We start from the raw sequence: 22,877 nt of genomic DNA, 5'->3' as shown, positions 1-22,877 counted from the left end.
TATATAGCACATTCAATATAGTGAAAGATCCAATAGCACTTACCAAAGGCTTAGAGTGGGAAAATCTATAAAAACATCTTGTTTTTTAACACTGAACCATACAAGTGAAATATCAGAAAAGATAACCAAAAGTTTTATCAAAGAAATAGGTTTTTGGTGGTACCCGAGAGAGAGAGAAAGTTGAAGGAGGTGCACGGAGTGGAAATCAAATGGACTACTTTGTCCTGGAATGGTGCCAAGCTTCTTGAGTGTTGTTGGAGCTGCACTCACCCAGTTAAGTGGAAAATATTCCATCACACACCTGACTTGCAACTTGCAGATGGTAGATAAGGATTGGTGAGACAGGTGAACTATTCATCACAGAATTCTCAGCCTCTCATCCCCTCTTGTTGCTATAGTACTTCCATGGTTTGTCTAATTCAGCCTCTGGTTAATAGTAATTAATATTTATAGTGGGAGTTTTACAGATGATAATGCCATTGTATATCAAGTGATAATGGTTAGTTCTCTCTTTGTGGAATTGGCCATGTGTTGCACAAATGTTACTTCTTACTTATTTTCTCCAACAACCACATCCTTTATGTTGAGTATGATTCCAACCAGCAGAGAGCTTCTCCCTTAATTCCAATTTTTTCTACAGCTCCTTGATGCCACACTGAGTCAAATACCACCTCACTTCTGGAATTCAGATATTTTATTATGTAATGAAATGTAAAGCTGTAATGAGATCAGGAGCCAATTTCTCCTAGGGACAATCCAGAAAATTATATGCTGATGAGTCTTATGTCAGTGGCAAAGTCATTACTGGAGAAGATACTTAGGGACAGGATTGACTTGCATTTGGAAAAGAGTTGACTTATTAGGAATAGTCACCATGGCTTTGTATGGGAGAGGTCTTGTCTCACAAAATTGAGTTTTCTGATTAAGAGATGAAGATGTTTGATGAGGGTATGGTAGTGAATGTTGTCTACACGGACTTTGCTAAAGCATTTGACATGATCCCTCATGCTAGACTGGTCTAAAAGATTAAGTCACATGGGATCCAAGATGAGTTGGTAAGTTGGGTAACAAAATTGGCTTGGTCATAGAATCCAGAACGTAATTGTGGAACGGTTTTTTTTTACAGTTGGAGGTCCATAACTAGTGATGTTCCGCAGGAATCAGTGTTGGGCCTCTGTTGTTTAAATATATACAAATGATTTGGATAAAAATGTAGTGGTCCGATTAGTAAGTTTGCAGACAAAATGAATATTGGTGGAGTGATTAATAGAGAGGAAGGCTGTCAAAAGATGCACAGACATATCTTGGGGTGCAAGTACACAGCTCGCTGGAAGTAGCAACACAAGTAGATAAGATGACAAAGATGGCAAGCTTGCCTTCATCGGTCAAGGTATTGAGTGTAAATGTTGACAAATCATGTTGCAGTTATATAAAACTTTAGTTGATCCACATTTGGAACATTGTGTGCAGTTCTGGTTGCCACCCTACAGGAAGGATATGGAAGCTTTGGAAAGGCTGCAAAAGAAGTTTACCAGAATGTTACTTGGATTGGAATGTATTAACGATAAGGAGAGGTTGGACAAACTTAGACTGCTTTCCCTACAGCATCAGAGACTGAGGGGGGAACCTGATAATTAAGTATACAAACACTACGAGAGCCATGATGTGGAGGTGCCAGTGTTGGAATGGGTAGATAAAGCTAAAAATCACACAACATCAGGTTAAAGTCCAACGGGTTTATTTGAAAGTACAAGCTTTCAGAGCACTGCTCCTTCGTCAGTTAACTAGTGGGGCAGGATCATCGGACACAGAATTTATGGTAAGAGATCAAAGTATCACACAATTGATGCGATGTATTGAACAAACCTAGATTGCTATTAACTCCTTAATCACTTAGAATGGGGACGCAGGTTTCAACTGATTAGTATGTAAATCCCAGAACTTCTTTCAAGTTACATCCTGAGACAACTTAAGATTTTCTCAGATGAAAAAAAAAGCTTACAGCTCAGTTCAGACGATGCATTAAAAGTGAGAGTTTAGGTCTGTCTGTATCCCAACCTGGAGTTAGATTGGTTCTATTTCCAAAGTAGGAATTCATAACATGTCACATGGACTGACTGGTTTTAGATTGTATGCTTTTTGAACAAAATAAATTGCATCTGCAGATACAAATTCACCCCAGAAACGTATATGTGAGTGGTGTGTGTATATGTGAGTGGTGTGTGTATATGTGAGTGGTGTGTGTGTGTGTGTGTGTGTGTGTGTGTGTGTGTGTGTGTGTGTGTGTGTGTGTGTGAGTGAGAGAGAGATTTGTGAGAGTGAGTGTGTCCGTGTGTGTGATAGAGTATATGCCTTTGGGTGTGGGGTGTGTGTGTGCGTGCAATCGTGTGTAAGAGTGCATGTGAATGTATGTGTGCTTGTGTATAAGGTGACCCCACTATACTATGTGCTCACACATGCACTCACCCACAAGCACACATACACACAGACTCTTAGACACTCACACAGACCCCCTCTCATACACAAGCTCACACACACACACCCTCTCAAACGCATATACTCCGTCACACTTGTGCACACATTCTACCAAGCATACGCACACTCATGTACACACACATGTAAGTCGATGGGGTGAATTTGCATTTGTAGATTTGTATTTGCAGATACATTCTATTTTATTCAAAAAGTACCCAATCTGTAGGCAGTGAGTCCATGTGACATTTTATAAATGGAAATAGAGAGCTTCGTCATCACGCGTAACCCCGCCCTCACACCGACTTGCGTCATCACACGTAACCCACGCCGAATTTCGTCACCACGCGTAACTCCGCCCCCACGCTTAACCCCGCCCCCACACCAAGCTACGTCGCCATGTCTAACCCTGCCCCTACGCCGATCTCTGCCCCCGCCCCTAACCCCGCCCCCACTCCCAGCTCCAGTCCCACACCAGGTCCTAGCTCCCAGCCTTGCTGGATCTTCACCATCCCTCCAGACCTCCCCCTCTCTGAGGATGAAAGATCAGTCCTCAGCAGAGGCCTCACTTTCATTCCCCTACGCCCTCGGATTCAAACCGGCAGACAAGGGAGGCGCGGTAGTAGTTTGGCGCACCGACCTTTATACCGCTGAGGCCAAACGCCAGCTCGCAGATGCCTCCTCCTATCGCCCCCTTGACCATGACCCCACCTCCCACCACCAAACCATCATCTCCCAGACCATCCATAACCTCATCACCTCAGGGGATCTCCCATCCACCGCCTCCAACCTCATAGTCCCACAACCCTGCACTGCCCGTTTCTACCTCCTGCCCAAAATCCACAAACCTGACTGCCCCGGCCGACCCATTGTCTCAGCCTGCTCCTGCCCCACCGAACTCATCTCCGCGTACCTCGACACGGTTCTGTCCCCTTTAGTCCAAGAACTCCCCACCTACGTTCGGGACACCACCCATGCCCTCCATCTCCTCCATGATTTTCGCTTCCCCAGTCCCCAACGCCTTATCTTCACGATGGACATCCAGTCCCTGTACACCTCCATCCCCCATCACGAAGGACTCAAAGCCCTCCGCTTCTTCCTTTCCCGCCGCACCAACCAGTACCCTTCCACTGACACCCTCCTTCGACTGACTGAACTGGTCCTCACCCTGAATAACTTCTCTTTCCAATCCTCCCACTTCCTCCAAACTAAAGGAGTAGCCATGAGCACCCGCATGGGCCCCAGCTATGCCTGTCTCTTTGCAGGATATGTGGAACAGTCCATCTTCCGCAACTACACTGGCACCACCCCCCACCTTTTCTTCCGCTACATCGATGACTGTATCGGCGCTGCCTTGTGCTCCCACGAGGAGGTTGAACAGGTCATCAACTTTACTAATACCTTCCATCCCGACCTCAAATTCACCTGGACTGTCTCAGACTCCTCCCTCCCCTTCCTAGACCTTTCCATTTCTATCTCGGGCGACCGACTCAACGCAGACATCTACTATAAACCGACTGACTCCCACAGCTACCTGGACTACACCTTCTCCCACCCTGCCCCCTGTAAAAACTCCATCCCATATTCATCCGCTGCACCCGATGTGGCCTCCTCTATATTGGGGAGACAGGCCGCCTACTTGCAGAACGCTTCAGGGAACACCTCTGGGACGCCCGAACCAACCAACCCAACCACCCCGTGGCTCAATACTTTAACTCTCCCTCCCACTCCACCGAAGACATGCAGGTCCTTGGACTCCTCCATCGCCAGAACATAACAACACGACGGTTGGAGGAAGAGCGCCTCATCTTCCGCCTGGGAACCCTCCAACCACAAGGGATGAACTCAGATTTCTCCAGTTTCCTCATTTCCCCTCCCCCCACCTTGTCTCAGTCGATTCCCTTGAACTCAGCACCGCCCTCCTAACCTGCAATTTTCTTCCTGACCTCTCCGCCCCCAACCCACTCCGGCCTATCACCCTCACCTTCACCTCCTTCCACCTATCACATCTCCATCGCCCCTCCCCCAAGTCCCTCCTCCCTACCTTTTATCTTAGCCTGCCTGGCACCCTCTCCTCATTCCTGATGAAGGGCTCTGGCCCGAAACGTCGAATTTCCTGTTCCTTGGATGCTGCCTAACCTGCTGTGCTTTAACCAGCAACACATTTTCAGCTCTAAATGGAAATAGAACCAATCTGACACAAGGTTGGGATACAGACAGACTCTAATCTCACACCTTTCATCATTGTCTGAGATGTCACTATTTTTTATAGTGAGAAAACCTTAAATTGTCTCGGGACTATGACTTGAAAGAAGTTCGGGGATTTACATATTAATCAACCGAAACCTGCACCCCATTCTAAGTGATTAAAGACTTAACAGCAATCTAAGTTTGTTCAATACATTGCATTACTTGATCTTATACTATAAATTCTGTGTCCTATGATCCCACTCCACTAGTTTCCTGACAAAGGAACAGTGCTCTGAAAACTTGTGCTTTCAAATAAATGTGCTGGACTATAACATAGTGTTGTATGTGATGTTTACATTATGAGAGGCATAGATAGGGTGGATAGTCAGAGTCTTTTTCCCCAAGGTGGAAAAGTCAAACATTAGTGGGCATAGAATAGAAACCTTATAGTGTGGAAACAGGCCATTCAGCCCACAAGTCCACATCGACCCTGCAAAGAGTTACCTATCCAGACTCATTCCCCTACATTAACTTCTGACTAATGCATCTAACCTATACATTCCTGAATGCTATGGGCAATTTAACATGGGCACCTAATCTGCACATCTTGGGACTGTGGGAGAAAACCGAAACACCCAGAGGGAACCCACACAGACACGGGGAGAATATGCAAACTCCACACAGACAGTCGCCAGAGGTTGAAATTGAACCCAGGTTCCTGGCACCGTGAGGCAGAAGCGCTAACCACTGAGCCACTGTGTTGCCCATTTAAGTTGAGAGGGGGAATGTTTAGAGGAGATGTACGAGAATGGAGGTAGGTGCCTGGAACATATTATCAGAAGAGATGGTAGAAGCAGATATGCTAGCAAAGTTTTAAAAGGCATTCAGACAGACACACGAACAGGCAAGGAATCAAGGGATATGGTCCATTTGCAAGCAGAAGGGAATTGTTTAGAATATCATTTAGGCATGGTAGCACAGACATCATGGACCAAAAGCTTGCTTCTATGATGTACTGTTCAATGGTCTAAAGAATTTAAGAACAGTGAAGACATGCTGGAACTGCCTAAAATTAAACCACAACTTGAAGCACGGTGTGCAGTTCTGGTATTCACTTTATTGGAGGGATGTGATAGCACTGGAGAGAGTACAGAGGAGATTTACCAAGATGTTGTTTGGACTGTAAAGCTTTTGGTATGAAGACAGATTGGATAGGCTGGAGGTGTTTTCCTCTGAGCAGAGGAGGTTCAAGAATGGAGGGACATGATTGAGATGTACAAAATTATGAGGTGCACAAACAGGATAGGCAGGAAGAAATTTTTCCCTTGTTGGGGGGATCAAGGACCAGGAAGCATAGAGTTAAGGCAGGGGCAGAAGATTTAGAGGGAACATGAGGAAAAACATTTGCGTTCAGTGAGAATCTGGAAATCACTGCCTGCAAAAGGTGGTAGAGCCAGAAACCCTCATTAACACATAAGAAGATTTTAGAGATGATCTTGCAATGCCAAGGCAGATAAGGCTATGTGCTGGAAAATGGATTTAGAATAGTTAGATGGTTTTTTTTTGATCAACACAGAATTAGTGGGCTAAAGCGTCTTTTTTCTGTGCTCTATAAAGGAGACTGTGTTATTTATCATTGAAAGATATGATTACTTCCTGGTTTTTCTATGTCTAAATCATATTTCCCATTTCTCAAACTCTTTCTGCCCTTGGAGCAAGCTGTCCCCTTCCTCTCATAATTCTTATCTTGCAAGCTTGTTATCTTCCACCAGTCTGAAGATAGCCATCTGCTGTTCAACCTGTTTAATATCTTCCTTGCTTCTGCCTTCATTGCACTCATTGCTCCAAATCCCTTACTGTAAACACCCAACTCTTCTACAATTCTCAATACAAAATACATTTTTATATAATTTAAAGCAACTTACACTCTGCATCCTCACAGAAATGAGAAGATAATGCTATATTTCTCTTTTCAACAAGTAATCCCCCCCCCCACCCCCCCAAACTATGCATCCTACTGAATAGTCGTGTGTATCTAAAGCATTTTGCAATTTGGCCAATATATACGGAGGTCATTGTTGTTTTACTTGTTAGAGTCTACAATTTTCACCCTAGAATTCGGCTCAGTTCATAGTACTCCCACCACGGAGTTAACATGTTGAGGATTCAAGGTCCACTCCAGAAATTTCAGTACAATATCTAGGTCAACATTGCCAGTGTGTACTGAAAGTACTACACTATTAGACACACTGTCTCTCAAGTGAGACATCGAGCAGAGGCTCTGCTTGATTCTTGAGTGGATTTAATGGAACCCACAGCCATAACATGAAAAGAATCAAGGCATTAATGTCCAGGCCAAAATTCACCCTGTTACCAATCATGCCAAAAACAGTATCTGTACACTTATTCCTTGTTGTTTGCATTATGTGCAATTTGGCTATTGAGTTTCCCATATCACAACAATAATTGCACTTCAAAAAAAACAGCATTGGCAGTGAAGAACTCTGGGATGCTCTGAGGGTATAAAAATGTGTTATATAAACGCATGGTTCTTTTTAAATAATTTACTGTTGGTAAAATTATTCACACAAAAACTCTTTAGTTGTAGTCTAAAACTACTCAAGCTTTGTATCTCTGAATCTTACTGCAGCTCCTAATTGCTTCTGATGCAGTGATTCCACAAGGCCAGAAGACTGGAACATCACCATGATGTGCTTCAACTGCATCTCCGAAATCTGGGTTCAGCATGTCTTCAATTCCAATTAACCCTGAGGATGGTAAAATGAACTAGTTGAATAACATCTAGAGTGTTTACTGAAGAAACATTTTTAAGAAAAAAACGTTAAAACAAACACAAATGCAAGGTTCAAAACAAATGTTAACACTTTTCCAGATCGAGATTCTGACTTGTAGGATAACTTCAAAATTTAATCTACTGCAGAGACTATGCATACCCATTAATCAAAAATGATTACCTTGGGTGGGAATAGAATTCATAATTCAAATGGCTGTGGGGAGGTTACTTTCAATAGACTTTTAATTTCCTCTATACTATTTTAATTCATATGGTTAGAATGCATCTGGGTTACAATGCTCGGATGGCTGGATGGCTTGTTTGCAATGTGGAGTGATATCAATAAATTGGGTTCAATTCCTATACTGGCTAAGGTTACCATGAAGGACTATGTTTCTGAACCTTTCACTTAGCCTGAGGCACAGTGACACTCAGGTTAAACCACCAGTGGCCATCTCTCTCTAATGAGAGAGCAGCCAATGGTCTGGTGGGATAATGACAATTTTACCTTTTTAATTACCAATTGAATTTGAGGACCCATGTACATGCATAATTAAAACGACAGTAATCAGGGATTTAAAAGTGATAGAAAGTCCTCTCTTTATAACAGCTAATATTCTAAGTATAAAGAATAAGTTTTGTCAGAAATATGCAAAGCCCTGGTGAGACCATATCTACAGTATTGTGTACAGTTGTAGTCATTATAGACCATAAGACATAGGAGTGGAAGTAAGGCCATTCGGCCCATCGAGTCTACTCCGCTATTTAATCACGGCTGATAGGCATTTCAACTCCACTTACCTGCACTCTCCCCGTATCTCTTAGTTCCTTGCGAGATCAAGAATTTATCAATCTCTGCCTTGAAGATATTTAACGTCCGGCCTCCACTGCGCTCCGTGACAATGCATTCCTCAGGCCCACCACTCTCTGGCTGAAGAAATGTCTCATTTCCGTTCTAAATTGAACCCCTCCAATTCTAAGGCTCTGCCCAAGGGTCCTAGCATTGCCACCGAATGGAAACAACTTCCCAGTGTCCACCCTTTTTAAGCCACGCATTATCTTGCAAGTTTCTATTAGATCTTCCTCCAACCTTCTAAACTCTAATGAATACAATCCCAGGATCCTCAGCCATTCATCGTATGTTAGGCCTAACATTCCAGAGATCATCCGTGTGAATCACTGCTGGACAGTGCCAGTATGTCCTTCCTGAGGTGTGGGGCCCAAATTTTGTGACAATATTCTAAATGGGGCCTAACTAGAGCTTTATAAAATCTCAGAAGCACATCGCTGCTTTTATTTTCCAACCTTCTTGAGATAAAAGACAACATTACACTCGCTTTCTTAATCACCTGCAAGTTAACCTTTAGAGAATCTTGGACAAGCACTCCCAGATCCCTTCGTACTTCAGCTTTATGAATTTTCTCACCATTTAGAAAATAGTCCATCCCTGTATTCTTTTTTCCAAAGTGCAAGACCTCACATTTACTCACCTTGAATTTCATCAGCCATTTCCTGGACCACTCTCCTAAACTGTCTAAATCTTTGTGCAGCCTCCCCATCTCCTCAGTACACCTGCCTGTCCACCTAACTTCGTATCATCGGCAAACTTCATCAGAATGCCCCCAGTGCCATCAGCCAGATCATTAATATATAAAGTGAACAGCTGTGACCCCAACACTGAACCCTGCGGGATACTACTTGTCACTGGCTGCCATTCCAAAAAAGAACCTTTTATCCCAACTCTGTCTTCTGTCAGACAGCCAATCCTCAATCCATGCCAGTAGCTCACCTTGAACACCATGGGCCCTCACCTTACTCAGCAGCCTCCCATGAGGCACCTTATCAAAGGCCTTTTGGAAGTCTAGATATAAAACATCCACTGGGTTTCCCTGGTCTAACCTACTTGTTACCTCTTCAAAGAATTCTAACAGATTTGTCAGGCATGACCTCCCCTTATTAAATCCATGCTGACTTGTTCTAATCCAACCCTGCACTTCTAAGAATTTAGATGGATTATAGAATTATATCAACAACTGAAGTTAGGCTAATCAACTGGTAATTTTCCATCTTTTGTCTTGATCCTTTCTTGAACAATGAGGTTACAATAGCGATTTTCCAATCAACTGGGACTTTCCCTGACTCCAGTGACTTTTGAAAGATCACAACCAATGCCTCTGCTATTTCCTCAGCCACCTCCCTCAGAACTCTAGGATGCAGCTCATCCAGGCCAGGATATTTATCATTTTTTAGACCTTTTAGCTTTTCGAGCACTTTCTCTTTTGTAATGGCAACCATACTCAACTCTGCCCCGACTCTCCTTAATTGTTGGGATATTACTCATGTCTTCCACTGTGAAGACTGACGCAAAGTACTTATTAAGTTCTTCAGCTATTTCCTTATCTCCCATCACTCGCCTTCCAGCTTCAATTTGGAGAAGCCCAATGTCTACTTTTGCCTCTCGTTTCTTATGTATTGAAAGAAACTTTTACTATCATTTCTAATATTACTGGCTAGCCGACATTTATATTTGATCCTCTCCTTCCTTATTTCTCTCTTTGTTATCCTCTGTTTGTTTTTGTAGTCTTCCTAATCTTCTGATTTCCCAGTGCTCTTGGTCACTTTATATGCTCTCTCTGTTTCTTCGAGGCATTTCCTGACTTCCTTTATCGTCCATGGCTGTCTAATCCCTCCTGATAATCTTTCTTTTCTTTGGGATGAACCTGTGTACTATGTCCTCAATTACACCCAGAAACCCCTGCAATTGTTGCTCTCCTGTCTTCTCCGCTAGGCTCTGCTTCCAGCTGATTTTCATATGTTCCTCTCCCATGCCCCTGTAATTACCTTTATTTAACAGTAACACCATTACATCTGATTTTGCTTTCTCTCTTTCAAACTGCACACTGAACATTACCATATTATGATCGCAGCCTCCTAAGTGTTCCTTACTTTAAGATCTTTTATAAAGTCTGGTTCATTACATAGCATTAAGTCCAGAATAGCCCGCTCCTTTGTGGGCTCCATCATAAGCTGTTCCAAAAAGCCATCCTGTAAGCATTCCATGTATTCCCTTTCTTTGAATCCACTGGCAACATTATTCACTCAGTCCACCTGCATATTGAAGTCACCCATGATCACCTTGACTCTGCCTTTCTGATATACCCTATCTATTGCCCAGTATATCTTGCGCCCCTGGTCCTGACCACCATTAGGAGGTCTGTACATAACTCCCATTATGATTTTTTTCCCCTTTGTGGTTTCTCAACTCCACCCACACTGACTCCACATCATCTGACCCTTTGTCATTCATTGCCATTGATTTAATTCCATTCTTAACTAATGTTCTTAACAGAGAGATGTACAGCACAGAAACAGACCCTCCGGTTCCATTCGGCCATGCTGACCAGATATCTCAACCTAATCTAGTCCCACCTGCCAGCATCTGGCCCATATCTCTCCAAACACTTCCTCTTCATATATCCATCCAGACACCTTTTAAATGTTGCAAGTGTACAAGCCTCCATCAAGTCATCTGGCAGTTCATTCCAGATATATACCACCCTCTGCATGGTTGTCTCTTAGTTCTGGGCACATCTCAAAATACGCATTGATTATGGAAGATGTGGACCAGAGGTTTACCAGAATGTTACCAACACTTGAAGAGTTAGATTTTAAAAAAATTTATTCATGGGACGTGAGTGGTGCTAGTTGGACTGGCCCAGCATTTATTGCCCACTCCTAGTGCCCTTGAGAAAGTGATGATGAGATGCCTTCTTGAATCACTGCAGTCGATATGTTGTAGGTAGACCCACAATGTCATTAGGCAGAGAATTCTAGGATTTTGGCCCAGTGATAGTGAAGGAACAGTGATATTTTTCCAAGTCAGGAATGTGAGAGGCTTGGAGGACAGCCTGCAGGTGTGGTGTTCCTATATGTATTCTGCCCATGTCATTTTGGTTGGAAGTAATCATGGGTTTGGAAGATACTGTTTAAGGAGCCTTGATGAATTTATGCACTGCATCATGTAACTGGTATACATTGCTGTTTGGAGGTTGGTGGTGAAGGAGGGACTGAATGTTTGTGGATGCGGTGCCATGTGAACTACTTTATCCTAGATGGTGTCACACTTCTTGAATGTTTTTGGAGCTGCACTCATCCAGGCAGGAAGGGAGTATTCCGACTTGAGCCTTGTTGATGATGGAAAGGTTTTGGGAGTCAGGAGGGCAGTTACTTATTGCAGGATCCTAGTCTTTGACCTGCTCTTGTAGCCACTGTTAAGATCAATGAGCTTAGTTCAGCTTTAGTTCAGTTCAACCCCAGGTTGCTGAAAATGAGGGATCAGTGATGATCAAGCCATTGAATGTCAAGGGACCATGGACATATTCTCTCTTGTTGGAGACAGTCATTGCCTAGTATTTGTATGGTGCAAATGTCACTTTAAGCTGGAGCCTGGATATTGTCCAGGTCTTGCTGCCTTTGGACATGGGACTGTTCTAGTGTCTGAGAAGTCAAGAGTGATGTTGAACATTGCGCAGTCATCAACGAACATCCCACCTTTGGCCTTATAATGGAAGGATGAAGTAGCTGAGGATGATTGGACCTTCGACAGTACCCTGAGGAATTCCTATGAGATGTCCTGGAACTGAGATGACTGCTTTCCAACAATGACAATTATCTTCATTTGCACCAGATATGACTCCAACCAGTGAAGAGTTTTCCCTGATTCCTCGACTTTTGTTTTGCTATGGGTTCTTGATACCACTAAGTCAAATGAGCCCTTTATGTCAAGGACTGTCAGTGTCTCCTCACCTCTGGAATTCAGCTCTTTACGGGATGAGATTACACAAACTAGGTTTACATTTTCTGAACCATGGGAAAATGTCAAATTTCTTATAATTTCTTATCCCACAAGCTGGTGAGTCTAGGACAGAGAAAACATAAACTTAAAATCAAAAACAGATCATTCAGGAGAACTGGTTGAGAGTCCTATCAACAAAACATAAATGAAAGAAGACTGAAACTCTCTTGCAAGAAGCAATAGATACGAGTCCTGTGTTCAGTAGCACTAATCGATAATCATTCTGAACTCCTTTACCACATTTGTGGGAGAGGACAGAGACTGCTCTGAATCTGGCTTTCATGTGAAGCCCTGAATTACAGCTCAGACTGGAGGTCAGTGACACTCTACCTTTCCCACTAAAGTACACGATATTTATACATACTGCATTATAATGGTTACATGCAACATTTACATCAGTGTTTACTATATCCCCTCTAACCTACACTTGCAATTTTATGAATACAAAATCGATGATGGACAACTTCATGATGGTCACACTAGGTCCTCCCAACATCATGGTATTTGCCAGACCCCCATTGGCTGTCCTTGGGCTCTTACACTTCTTGCCCACATTCCAACACCAATTGTTATGTCCCTTCAGAGACATTTGTCAGTTGCATCAATTACTTGCTTATTAATAATGACTTCACAAATTCAGTCATGCAATTCATATCCCTTACTCATCTTAGTACAGAAGATTAAAAAGGATGTTAATTGCTAACAATTATTATAATATTTGGATATTTCAGCTCTAATATAAAGTTATTCATAACATTATACACAGTTTAACCTAATACTATAATTCAGTGACAAAGCTAACCATCTTGGGAGCTGGTCTCCTCTTATCCAACTTGCAACTGGGCAGTTGTTTATTTCTCAAGGTCATAGTGACTGTTTCAAAATTATTTCTGCCCACTGCCCCTCCACTACGTTATTTGTCTTTCGGTGTTCTTACAAGATTATCTTGTTAATACCTTTTGTTGTTCTAATCTTCTTGCTGACAGAGAGAAAAGTTTCTTCAAGGATGTCTGTGGGTTTTGGGCAGGAGGTAGAAACGGGCGGTGCGGGGTTGTGGGACTACGAGGTTGGAGGCAGTGGATGGGAGATCCCCTGAGGTGATGAGATTATGGATGGTCTGGGAGATGATGGTTTGCTAGTGGGAGGTGGGGTCATGGTCAAGGGGGCAGTAGGAGGTGGTGTCTGCGGGCTGGCGTTTAGCCTCAGCTATGTAAAGATCGGGGTGTAAAATCCACAAACCTGACTGCCCCGGCCAACCCATTGTCTCAGCCTGCTCCTGCCCCACCGAACTCAGCTCTGCATACCTCGACACGGTCCTGTCCCCTTTAGTCCAAGAACTCCCCACCTACGTTCGGGACACCACCCACGCCCTCCACCTCCTCCATGATTTTCGCTTCCCCGGTCCCCAACGCCTTATCTTCACCATGGACATCCAGTCCCTATACACCTCCATCCCCCATCACGAAGGCCTCAAAGCCCTCCGCTTCTTCCTTTCCCAGCGACCCAACCAGTACCCTTCCACTGACACCCTCCTTCGACTGACTGAAATGGTCCTCACTCTGAACAACTTCTCTTTCCAATCCTCCCACTTCCTCCAAACCAAAGGAGTGGCTATGGGCACCCGCATGGGCCTGCCTCTTCGTCGGATATGTGGAACGTCCATCTTTCGCAGCTACACTGGCACCACCCCCCACCTTTTCCACCGCTACATCGATGACTGTACCGGCGCTACCTTGTGCTCCCACAAGGAGGTTGAACAGTTCATCCACTTTACTAACACCTTCCATCCTGGCCTCAAATTTACCTGGACCGTCTCAGACTTCTCCCTCCCCTTCCTAGACCTCTCCGTTTCTATCTCGGGCAACACCGACATTTACTATAAATCGACCGACTCCTAGATTACACCTCCTCCCACCCTGCCCCTTGTAAAAATGCCATCCCACATTCCCAATTCCTTCGCCTTCACTGCATCTGCTCCCAGGAGGACCAATTTCAATACCGAACAATCCAGATGGCCTCCTTCTTCAAAGGCCACAATTTCCCCTCAGACGTGGTTGACGATGCTCTCCACCACATCTCCTCCATTTCCCGCTCCTCTGCCCTTGAACCCCGCCCCTCCAATCGCCACCAGGACAGAATCCCACTGGTCCTCACCTACCACCACACCAACCTCCAGATACATTGTATCAGTCATCGTCATTTCCGCCACCACCAAACAGACCCCACCACCAAGGATATATTTCCCTCCCCTCCCCTATCAGTGTTCCGGAAAGACCACTCCCTCCGTGACTCCCTTGTCAGGACCACCCCCCCACCAACCCAACCTCCACTCCCGTCACCTTCCCCTGCAACTGCAAGAAGTGCAAAACTTGCGCCCACACCTACCGCTCCCCCCCCCACTTCCCTCCAAGGCCCCAAGGGATCCTTCCATATCCGCCACAAATTCACGTGCACCTCCACACACATCATTTACTGTATCTGCTGCACCCGATGTGGTCTCCTCTACATTGGGGAGACAGGCCACCTACTTGCGGAATATTTCAGAGAACACCTCTGGGACACCCGCACCAACCAACCCAACTGCCCCGTGGCTGAACACTTTAACTCCCCCTCCCACTCTGCCAAGGACATGCAGGTCCTTGGCCTCCTCCATTGCCAGACCATGGCAACACGACGCCTGGAGGAAGAGCGCCTCACCTTCTGCCTAGGAACCCTCCAACCACAAGGGATGAATGCAGATTTCTGCAGCTTCCTCATTTCCCTTCCTTTCACATTATATCAGTCCCAAACCTTGGACTCAGCAACGCCTTCTTGACCTGCAATCTTCTTCTGACCTCTCCGGTCTATCACCCTCACCTTAACGTCCTTCCACCTACCGCATTCCCAACGCCCCTCTCCCAAGTCCCTCCTTCCTACCTTTTATCTTAGCCTGCTTGGCACACCTTCCTCATTCCTGAAGAAGGATTTATGCCCGGAACGTCGATTCTCCTGCTCCTTGGATGCTGCCTGACCTGCTGCGCTTTTCCAGCAACACATTTTTCAGTACTTGAATTCTAGTCCCAGCTTATTAAGACTCAGAGGCATTTTGTTATCTGTCTGTGAAGGCCATGATTTGAGCTATATGAAATTCTAAAATTTTCTTTGATTGTCTATGTCAGATTAAAAAAAACCTTAATAGCCATTTTGTCATATTCAGGCTTAAGCAACTACCAACATTTATCAATAGATTTTTGACAACTGGGTATTAGTGATGTTGAGCCAGGGTGAGTGGGTGTTATTAGGATATATGTCTGCCAAGGCCTCAGTGAATAATTGAATGGGCTCTAGGGGCTGATTGGCCTTTTCCAGTTCCTAAGCTTAGGTCCCAAAATCAAGAACAGGAAAGTTGCATTCTTTCTTCAGGTGAAAACGCAACGTGAAATTGAAACTAAAGAAGTGCTGGTAAAACTCAGCAGGTCTGGCACAATCTGTGGAGAGAGAAACAAAATTAATATTTTGATCCAGTGCCACTCCTCTTCTGATTCTTACCTGGATGGCCGATGTGTACAGGGGCACCATGGGCATCCTTCATGCGATGAGTTACTTGCACAACTGCATCGAGCTTGTCCACAGGGATAGGTCGCATAGTGACCACCATGTTACACTGGAAACCACCAACACTGACACATGGAATAGATGTCTGCCGCAGCCAAGGGGAAGGAGTGGGGTGCAGCGTGAAGAAACAGAAATAACATAAAATAGTTTTGCCATAAGGAAAAAAATCTTTGATTTGCCAGCACGGGGCACAAGATTTCATAGGATGCAAGTGAGCAACATCAAGAGGGACATACGTGCAACCACATACCCAGGTTCACACAACTGCCCAGCCTGTTCTGATCTTGGCCCAGAGGCCTTTAATCCCCCTTGACCACCTGTCAGGTGTCCAATATTTTAATAATGATTCATTGCCACTGGAAATATAATGAAGTCTGCTGCCTGTTCAGTTATCATGCTAATATTTTAATACCAAAGCAACAGACTATGGTCGGCTGCATGGAGGTGGGATAGTTCACACCTGTAAGAGGAATACATGGAGTAAGGCTTGCTTCTCAGCAGTCAGGCTGACAATCAAGTTAGGATTGTCAGTCAGCTTCACAGTGTGGTGTTCTTGCATGTGCCGGATGCTATGTATATTAATACATAGGCAGAAAATCAGAAATTGTGGAAAAACTCAGCAGGTGTGGCAACATCTATACAGAAAAAAACAGAGGTAACATTTTGCACCCAATGACCCTTCTTTAGATCCTTCCCAGCAATTTCTAATTTTGTTTCTGATTTCCAGCAGTTCTTTGTTTGTTTATTAACAAATACAGCCACCTTCTTTGTGAACCGAAAGAACATGTGCACTGACTGCACCTGTTTTAACTCAGTGAAATAGTTAATAGACATTCTCTGGGTCATTTCCCAAGGCACTGTCTTGACCACAGTCACCTTGCCTTCTTTAAAACATAAACAAAACATGGCAGTTGGCTATCAGTCATCATCTAACTGGTGCATTTGTCATGGCAGTGCCACTACCAACCAAAATACATTTGTCAACCAATCAGCATTCTCCACTCACAAAATATAAATGTTGTTTCCCTTTACATTGGTATTTCTTATGAACAGCCCTGATGTGTACAACTAAGACAAGTTTCGACAATGTGTAGCAATTGTCTTATACATTACTGGTCTGGGCCTGTGCATTAATAGTCCAGTGACAAGTTATTCTAGTAACATCAACTGTTCTACCAGTCTCTCCTATCTAACATCATGAGCAACAAGGACTAATTAATTTAACATAAAGTGTGAGAAAGAACAACATTTAACCTACCTTGAAAGCACTGATGTTGCGTCCTTGTTCAATGTTTCTTACTGGAATATCAGCCTCGAGGAGAGCGTTCTCAAAGGAAAAGCTGCATCCCAGGTAAAATGTAACCATGTCCTTTAACTGCTCAGCGTATTCTACAAGGCTGCTCAGATTGCCTGTGATGTTTCCTCTCTCATATTTGATGTACCGTGGGCAATCAGTTCTAAAGCCAAATTGTAATGTTAGAGTTTATTTCAATATTTTTGTTTCAAGTAGTCCTATTAAATGAATTAAATTAGTAGGTGGATTGCTCTGAGAAGGGCTGAGGCTCCAATACAAAACACCAACTTTGAAAAGAGCAACAAAGTCATTGAGTTAAGTCATTAGTGAGGACACAGGTAATAGCAATAGCCTGTTCAGTCCCTTAAACCTATATCATTAGTCGACTGGATCATGACTGTTCCATACTGTAACTCCATTTACCCTTTAGTTCCACATCCCTGGATAATCTGACTGAAGAACATGGATCAGTCACAGTATTGATTTGCTTTAATAACTCTTTGGGGTAGATTTTTACACAATTCTTCCAGAAATGCATATTGACTCTTGAATGGTTTATCTCTGAATTTAAATTTAAATTCAGTCACTTGGATTCTAGCACTAGATCGAATAGATTCTATCGAACTCATCAACTTCTCTAATCACCTTTGCAATCCAATTAGATCAACCCTCCATCCTCTGTATTGAATTAATGTTCAGGTCAATATAGCTTTTGGTTTTAAGAGCCTGCACTCTCGTGGAAGAACTTGAAAAGGATAGAAACTCAATCTTGCCCAGGGTGTTAGAAGGATTGAGTTCAGATTTTGACTTAATAGCGTTCACTACTCACAATGTCCTCTCCCTTACATTGTCAAAACAAAATGTAGACTGGAGGACCACTTTGCAGAATACCTCAGTTGTCCATAGGAATGACCCTGACCTCCCAGTTGCTCGCTATCTCAATAATCCACCTTGCTATCATGCTAACAAATCAGTCCTGGGCTTGCTGTGATGTTCAAATGAAGAACAGCACCTCATTTTCCACTTAGGAACTCTACAGCCTCGAGGTCTCAGCAGTGAATGCCATAACTTTCAAAACTGACCACATTATATCTGCTCTCTACTTTCCTTACATTTCACCCCTCCCCTCCACTTACCCTTAACCGTTACCCAGCCCTATCTTACTTGTGTCTTGTTTTCTTCACTCTTTGTAGGAAGAGCCTATTCGCTCTCTTTCACACCTTAGCTGACACCCATTTTACATCTTTTTCTCTTTTATCATCATCATCAACCCTTTTATCTTTTGTCCTGGGCATCTCTGCCATCTGTCTCCTTGCTCCTCCTCCACTTCTGTCAAAAGTATATAAAAAGAAACATTTCTCAATATCTTTTAGTTCTAAAGAAGAGTTATACTGGGCTCAAAACCCTAACTCTGTTTTCTCTCTCCGTGGATGCTGCTAGATCTACTGCATCTCAGACACCCAGCAATCACAGTATGTTGCTTTAATTCAATATATAGTTACAAAATTTCTTTGGTGTTGCAAATCGATTTGAGCAATATCCCATAGCCAATTCAACAATAACTTATCTTTCAAATTTATTGCTTATTTTAGTGTATTTGACACAACATTTAATCCCTAATAACTTTACTTGATTGTTATTTCTTTAAAAAAAACTCAATGCTTGATGAGGGGTATATTGACTTCAAAAGGGTAAAGTGTCATTTCATAGGCTTGTCAGAAACGCTGAACTGCAAAGGTTAAAAAGAACATTGGCAGCATGGATGTAACACTGGGGTAGTGGTCAACCTCTGCTTTCCAGACCTCAGAAAGGTGTACGGTGTACATGGTATTGTTGCTTTGCTTGACCAACATTACACACTTATATTAGTGCAAACAGGCTATCATTTTAAAATACAGGCGACAAAACTTTAGAGTACTGTGAGGAGGCTGGTGATAAATGGGAAGTGGGCATAAGCTAAGGGAATGAACAAACCCGTACTCTCTGTGTGTGTTATCAACTGAGCCATGGCCGATTTCGAATGTTGGATCTCTTGATATCTTAAGTGGCTGAACCTTTGGCCTGACATTTTAAATAAATAACAATATTCTCCTTTGACTGGAGTTCTGAACTGATTTAGGATCAAACTCCAATGATACTGCCAGCTAAATCAACTGACTATTCTTTAGTAGTTTGTCTGAAGTAAGGAAAGGAATCAAACATTAAAAAATTCTTTAATCCCAGATTAATGTGTCTGGTTTTTGGAATTTGTCATGTGGACTTAAATGTGAAATCTTTTTACTGTTTATAAGTCACTATAAATTACCCACCTATGTTAATATACATTGAATTGCAAGAAACAGAGAGTTTAATTACAGGTTAATATACCACTGATTTATCTGAGTTTAGACTAAGGAAGGTTCCAGTAGCTTTTTCCCTTTTGCCCTGATTTTTTTTCTGTTATTTTCCTGAAGGTGATCAACTATGGCTAGTTTATAATTTCAGAGGGACTGAGCACATTCCCAAACTGCATTTCTGTGAGCCTATTAGTGTTGGTTGGCTACTAGACTTTGAAAGGAATCACAACTGTCCATATTACCATCCCTATTCCCTTCCAGCAGGAATCACCAAATTAAGATTATGAGCAGCAATCTCAGCAGTTTTTCTTTAGAAAAGCTTTCCTGCCTGTCTCTTCCTGACCTGGGACATAATGTTATTTGAAATATTCCAATTTCTATCCAAGGCTGAAGTCAGCTGACTGGGCCAGGTCCTTCTGGTTGGCATGGTTCAGGGCTGTATTGGGTGGTGACATCCATTTATCAGTAATGTCTTGGAGAGAAATTATTGATCTGTTGCTAACATGTCAAAATACCTGCATTTTGGTATTGTAGATCCACAATTACTAAATACTTGAGTGGCTACTTTCAGGGAGCTATGGACTTGAACCCCAAGATCCCTTTGTACATCAATGCTGTTCAGGGTTCTGCCATGTATTCTAAAAGGCATTAAGATGGACAAGTCACCAGGTCCGGATGGGATCTATCCAGATTACTGAGTGAAGCAAAAGAGGAAATATCTGGGGCTTCAACTGATATCCTTGGGTCAAACATAACATAGATTATTTATTACCAAATTTGAGTCAAGTCCAAACACTTCAGACTAGGGAAATACAGACAAGGTGTTTATAAATCTACCTGATATCAGAACTGGTACTGAGTGGTGGAGAACTCCACTCGCCAGGTTTACTCCTGTACAGTAATGGTAGTGGTCCGCTATTTGCCACGCAAAATTGCTCGAAGTCATCAGCAAATTTCTTGTCCAATATCACAATGTTGGCTTGCTTGAAACCTTTTGTGAATAAAGATGAGAAATTATCTCCAACAGCCAAACCTTCCAAAATACCAAGTGAGCAGCAAATTTGCTGGACTAAATTTTCTCATAAGCAGCAAACAAACTGCACCAGTTAAACTGGCATCTGTTGAAAGAACATAGAAAACATAAGCTCAGGAATGGGCCTTTCGACCCATGATGTTGTGCCGAACATGACGCCTAATTAAACTAATCCCTTTTGCCGGTTTTTGGGCCATATCTCTCCATTCCTTGTATATTCATGTGCTTATCTAAAAGTCCCTTAAAAAAATTTTGACCGTCAACCCTATGAACGCATCTCATCATTTTATAGATTTCTTTCAAGTCTTCCCTCAGCTCCACCAATCCAGAGAAATCAACCTGTTTTTCTAACCTCTCTTTATAGCTAATACCCCCTAATTCAGGCATCCCGGTAAAACTCTTCTGCACCTTCTCCAAAGCCTTCATATCCTACCTGTAATGTGACGTCAAATTTAAATGCAATACTCTTGAGTGTGCCCTAACCAAAATCTTATAAAGTTGCAACATGACATCCTGGCTCTTGTACTCAGTTCCCCGACCAATAAAGGCAAGCACAACATATGCCTTCCTTGCCATCCTATTTACTTGAATGGTTACGTTCAGGGAGCTATGGACTTGAACCCCAAGATCCCTTTGTACATCAATGCTATTCAGGGTCCTGCCATTTCTGCCATGTATTCTAAAAGGCATTAAGGTGGACAAGTCCCCAGGTATGGATGGGATCTATCCAGGTTACTGAGGGAAGCAAGAGAGTAAATAGCTGGGGCTTTAACAGATATCTTTGCAGCACACGGGGGAGGTCTCAGAGGACTGGACAATTGCTAATATTGTGCGTTTGTTTAAGAAGGGTAGCAGGGATAATCCAGATAATTACAGACCTCTGAGTGTGATATCAGTGGTAGGGAAGTTGCTGGAGAAGATACTAAGGGATAGGATATATAACGATTTGGAAGAAAATGGGCTTATCAGTGATAGGCAGCATGGTTTAGGTGTCACATACGTGGTCTTTAGTAAGGGTTTTGATAAGGTTCCCCATGGTAGGCTGATGAAGAAGGTGAAGTTGCATGGGATCCAGGGTGTTCAAGCTAGATGGATAGAGAACTAGTTGGACAACAGGAGACAGAGAGTAGTAGTGGAAGGGAGCTTCTCAAAATGGAGACCTGTGCCAGTGGTGTCTCACAGGGATCCGTGCTGGGTGCACTGTTGTTTGTGATATACATGAAATGATTTGGAGGAAGGTGTAGGTTGCCTCATTAACAAGTTGGCAGATGACACTAAAATTGGTGGAGTAGCCGATACTGAAGGGGACTATCAGAGAATAAGCAGAATATAGATAGATTGGAGAGTTGGGCAGAGAAATGGCAGATGGAGTTCAATTTGGACAAATGCGAGATGATGCATTTTGGAATATGCAATTCAAGAGCGAACTATACAGTAAATGGAAAAGTCCTGGGGAAAATTGATGTATAGATAGATCTGGTTTTCAGGTCCATTGTTCCCTGAAGGTGGAAATGCAGGTCAGTAGAGTGGTCAAGAAGGCACATGACATGCTATCCTTCATCATACGGGGTACTGAGTAAATGAGTTGGCAGGTAATGTTACAGTTGGATCAAACTTTGATTCGGCCACATTTGGAATACTGCATACAGTTCTGGTTGCCACATTACGAAAAGGATGTGGATGCTTTGGAGAGGGTGCAGAGGAGGTTCACCAGGATGTTGCCTGGTATGGAGGGTGCTAGCTATGAGGAGAGGTTGAATAGATTGGATTAATTTTCATTGGAAAGGAGGAGATTTGGGGGGGGGGGGGGGGGGGGGGGGGGGGAGTCATGACTGAGATCTACAAAATCATGACAGGTGGACAGGGTGGATAACAAGAAACTTTTTCCCAGAGTAGAGGACATAATTACGAGGGGTCACGAGTTCAAAGTGAGAAGGGAAAAAGTTTAGGGGAGATATGAGTGGAAAGTTCTTCACGCAGAAGCTGGTTAGTGCCTGGAATGTATTGCCAGTGGATGTGATAAGGATAGGAACAATAGCATCATTTAAGATGTATCTAGACAAATATATGAATGGGCAAGGAGCAAAGTTATATAGATCCTTAGAAAATAGGTGGCAGGTTTGGATAGAAGATCTGGGTTGGCACAGGGTTGGAGGGCTGAAGGGCCTGTTCCTGTGTTGTAAGGTTCTTTGTTCTACTAAGTGTATACTTTTACTTAACATTAAATTTCCCAAAGGGTAGCATCTCACACTTACCAGGATTATATTCTAATAAGCTGCATAACTAGAGAAGTAGAGAGGATTCTCAGG

The 22,877-nt window shown here is 43.2% G+C and overlaps 1 protein-coding gene across 2 annotated transcripts in view; it reads right to left on the bottom strand.

Annotated features, from left to right (window-relative positions):
- dglucy (D-glutamate cyclase) overlaps window positions 1-22,877 on the bottom strand; it is a 135,765-nt gene that overhangs the window by 40,935 nt on the left and 71,953 nt on the right. For both annotated transcript variants that reach the window (XM_060828587.1, XM_060828586.1), the window contains exons 4-7: window positions 20,373-20,526; window positions 17,164-17,362; window positions 15,840-15,990; window positions 7,308-7,430 (exon numbers count right to left, since the gene is read on the bottom strand). In XM_060828587.1, coding sequence (XP_060684570.1) covers window positions 7,308-7,430; window positions 15,840-15,990; window positions 17,164-17,362; window positions 20,373-20,526 — 627 coding nt within the window. The remainder of the gene's footprint in view (window positions 1-7,307; window positions 7,431-15,839; window positions 15,991-17,163; window positions 17,363-20,372; window positions 20,527-22,877) is intronic.

This window comes from Hemiscyllium ocellatum, chromosome 8 (assembly GCF_020745735.1).
Source record: "Hemiscyllium ocellatum isolate sHemOce1 chromosome 8, sHemOce1.pat.X.cur, whole genome shotgun sequence".
Lineage (NCBI taxonomy): Eukaryota > Metazoa > Chordata > Chondrichthyes > Orectolobiformes > Hemiscylliidae > Hemiscyllium > Hemiscyllium ocellatum.
The sequence above is the reverse complement of the archived record's forward strand: the minus strand, read 5'-3'. Positions and strand labels throughout refer to the sequence as shown.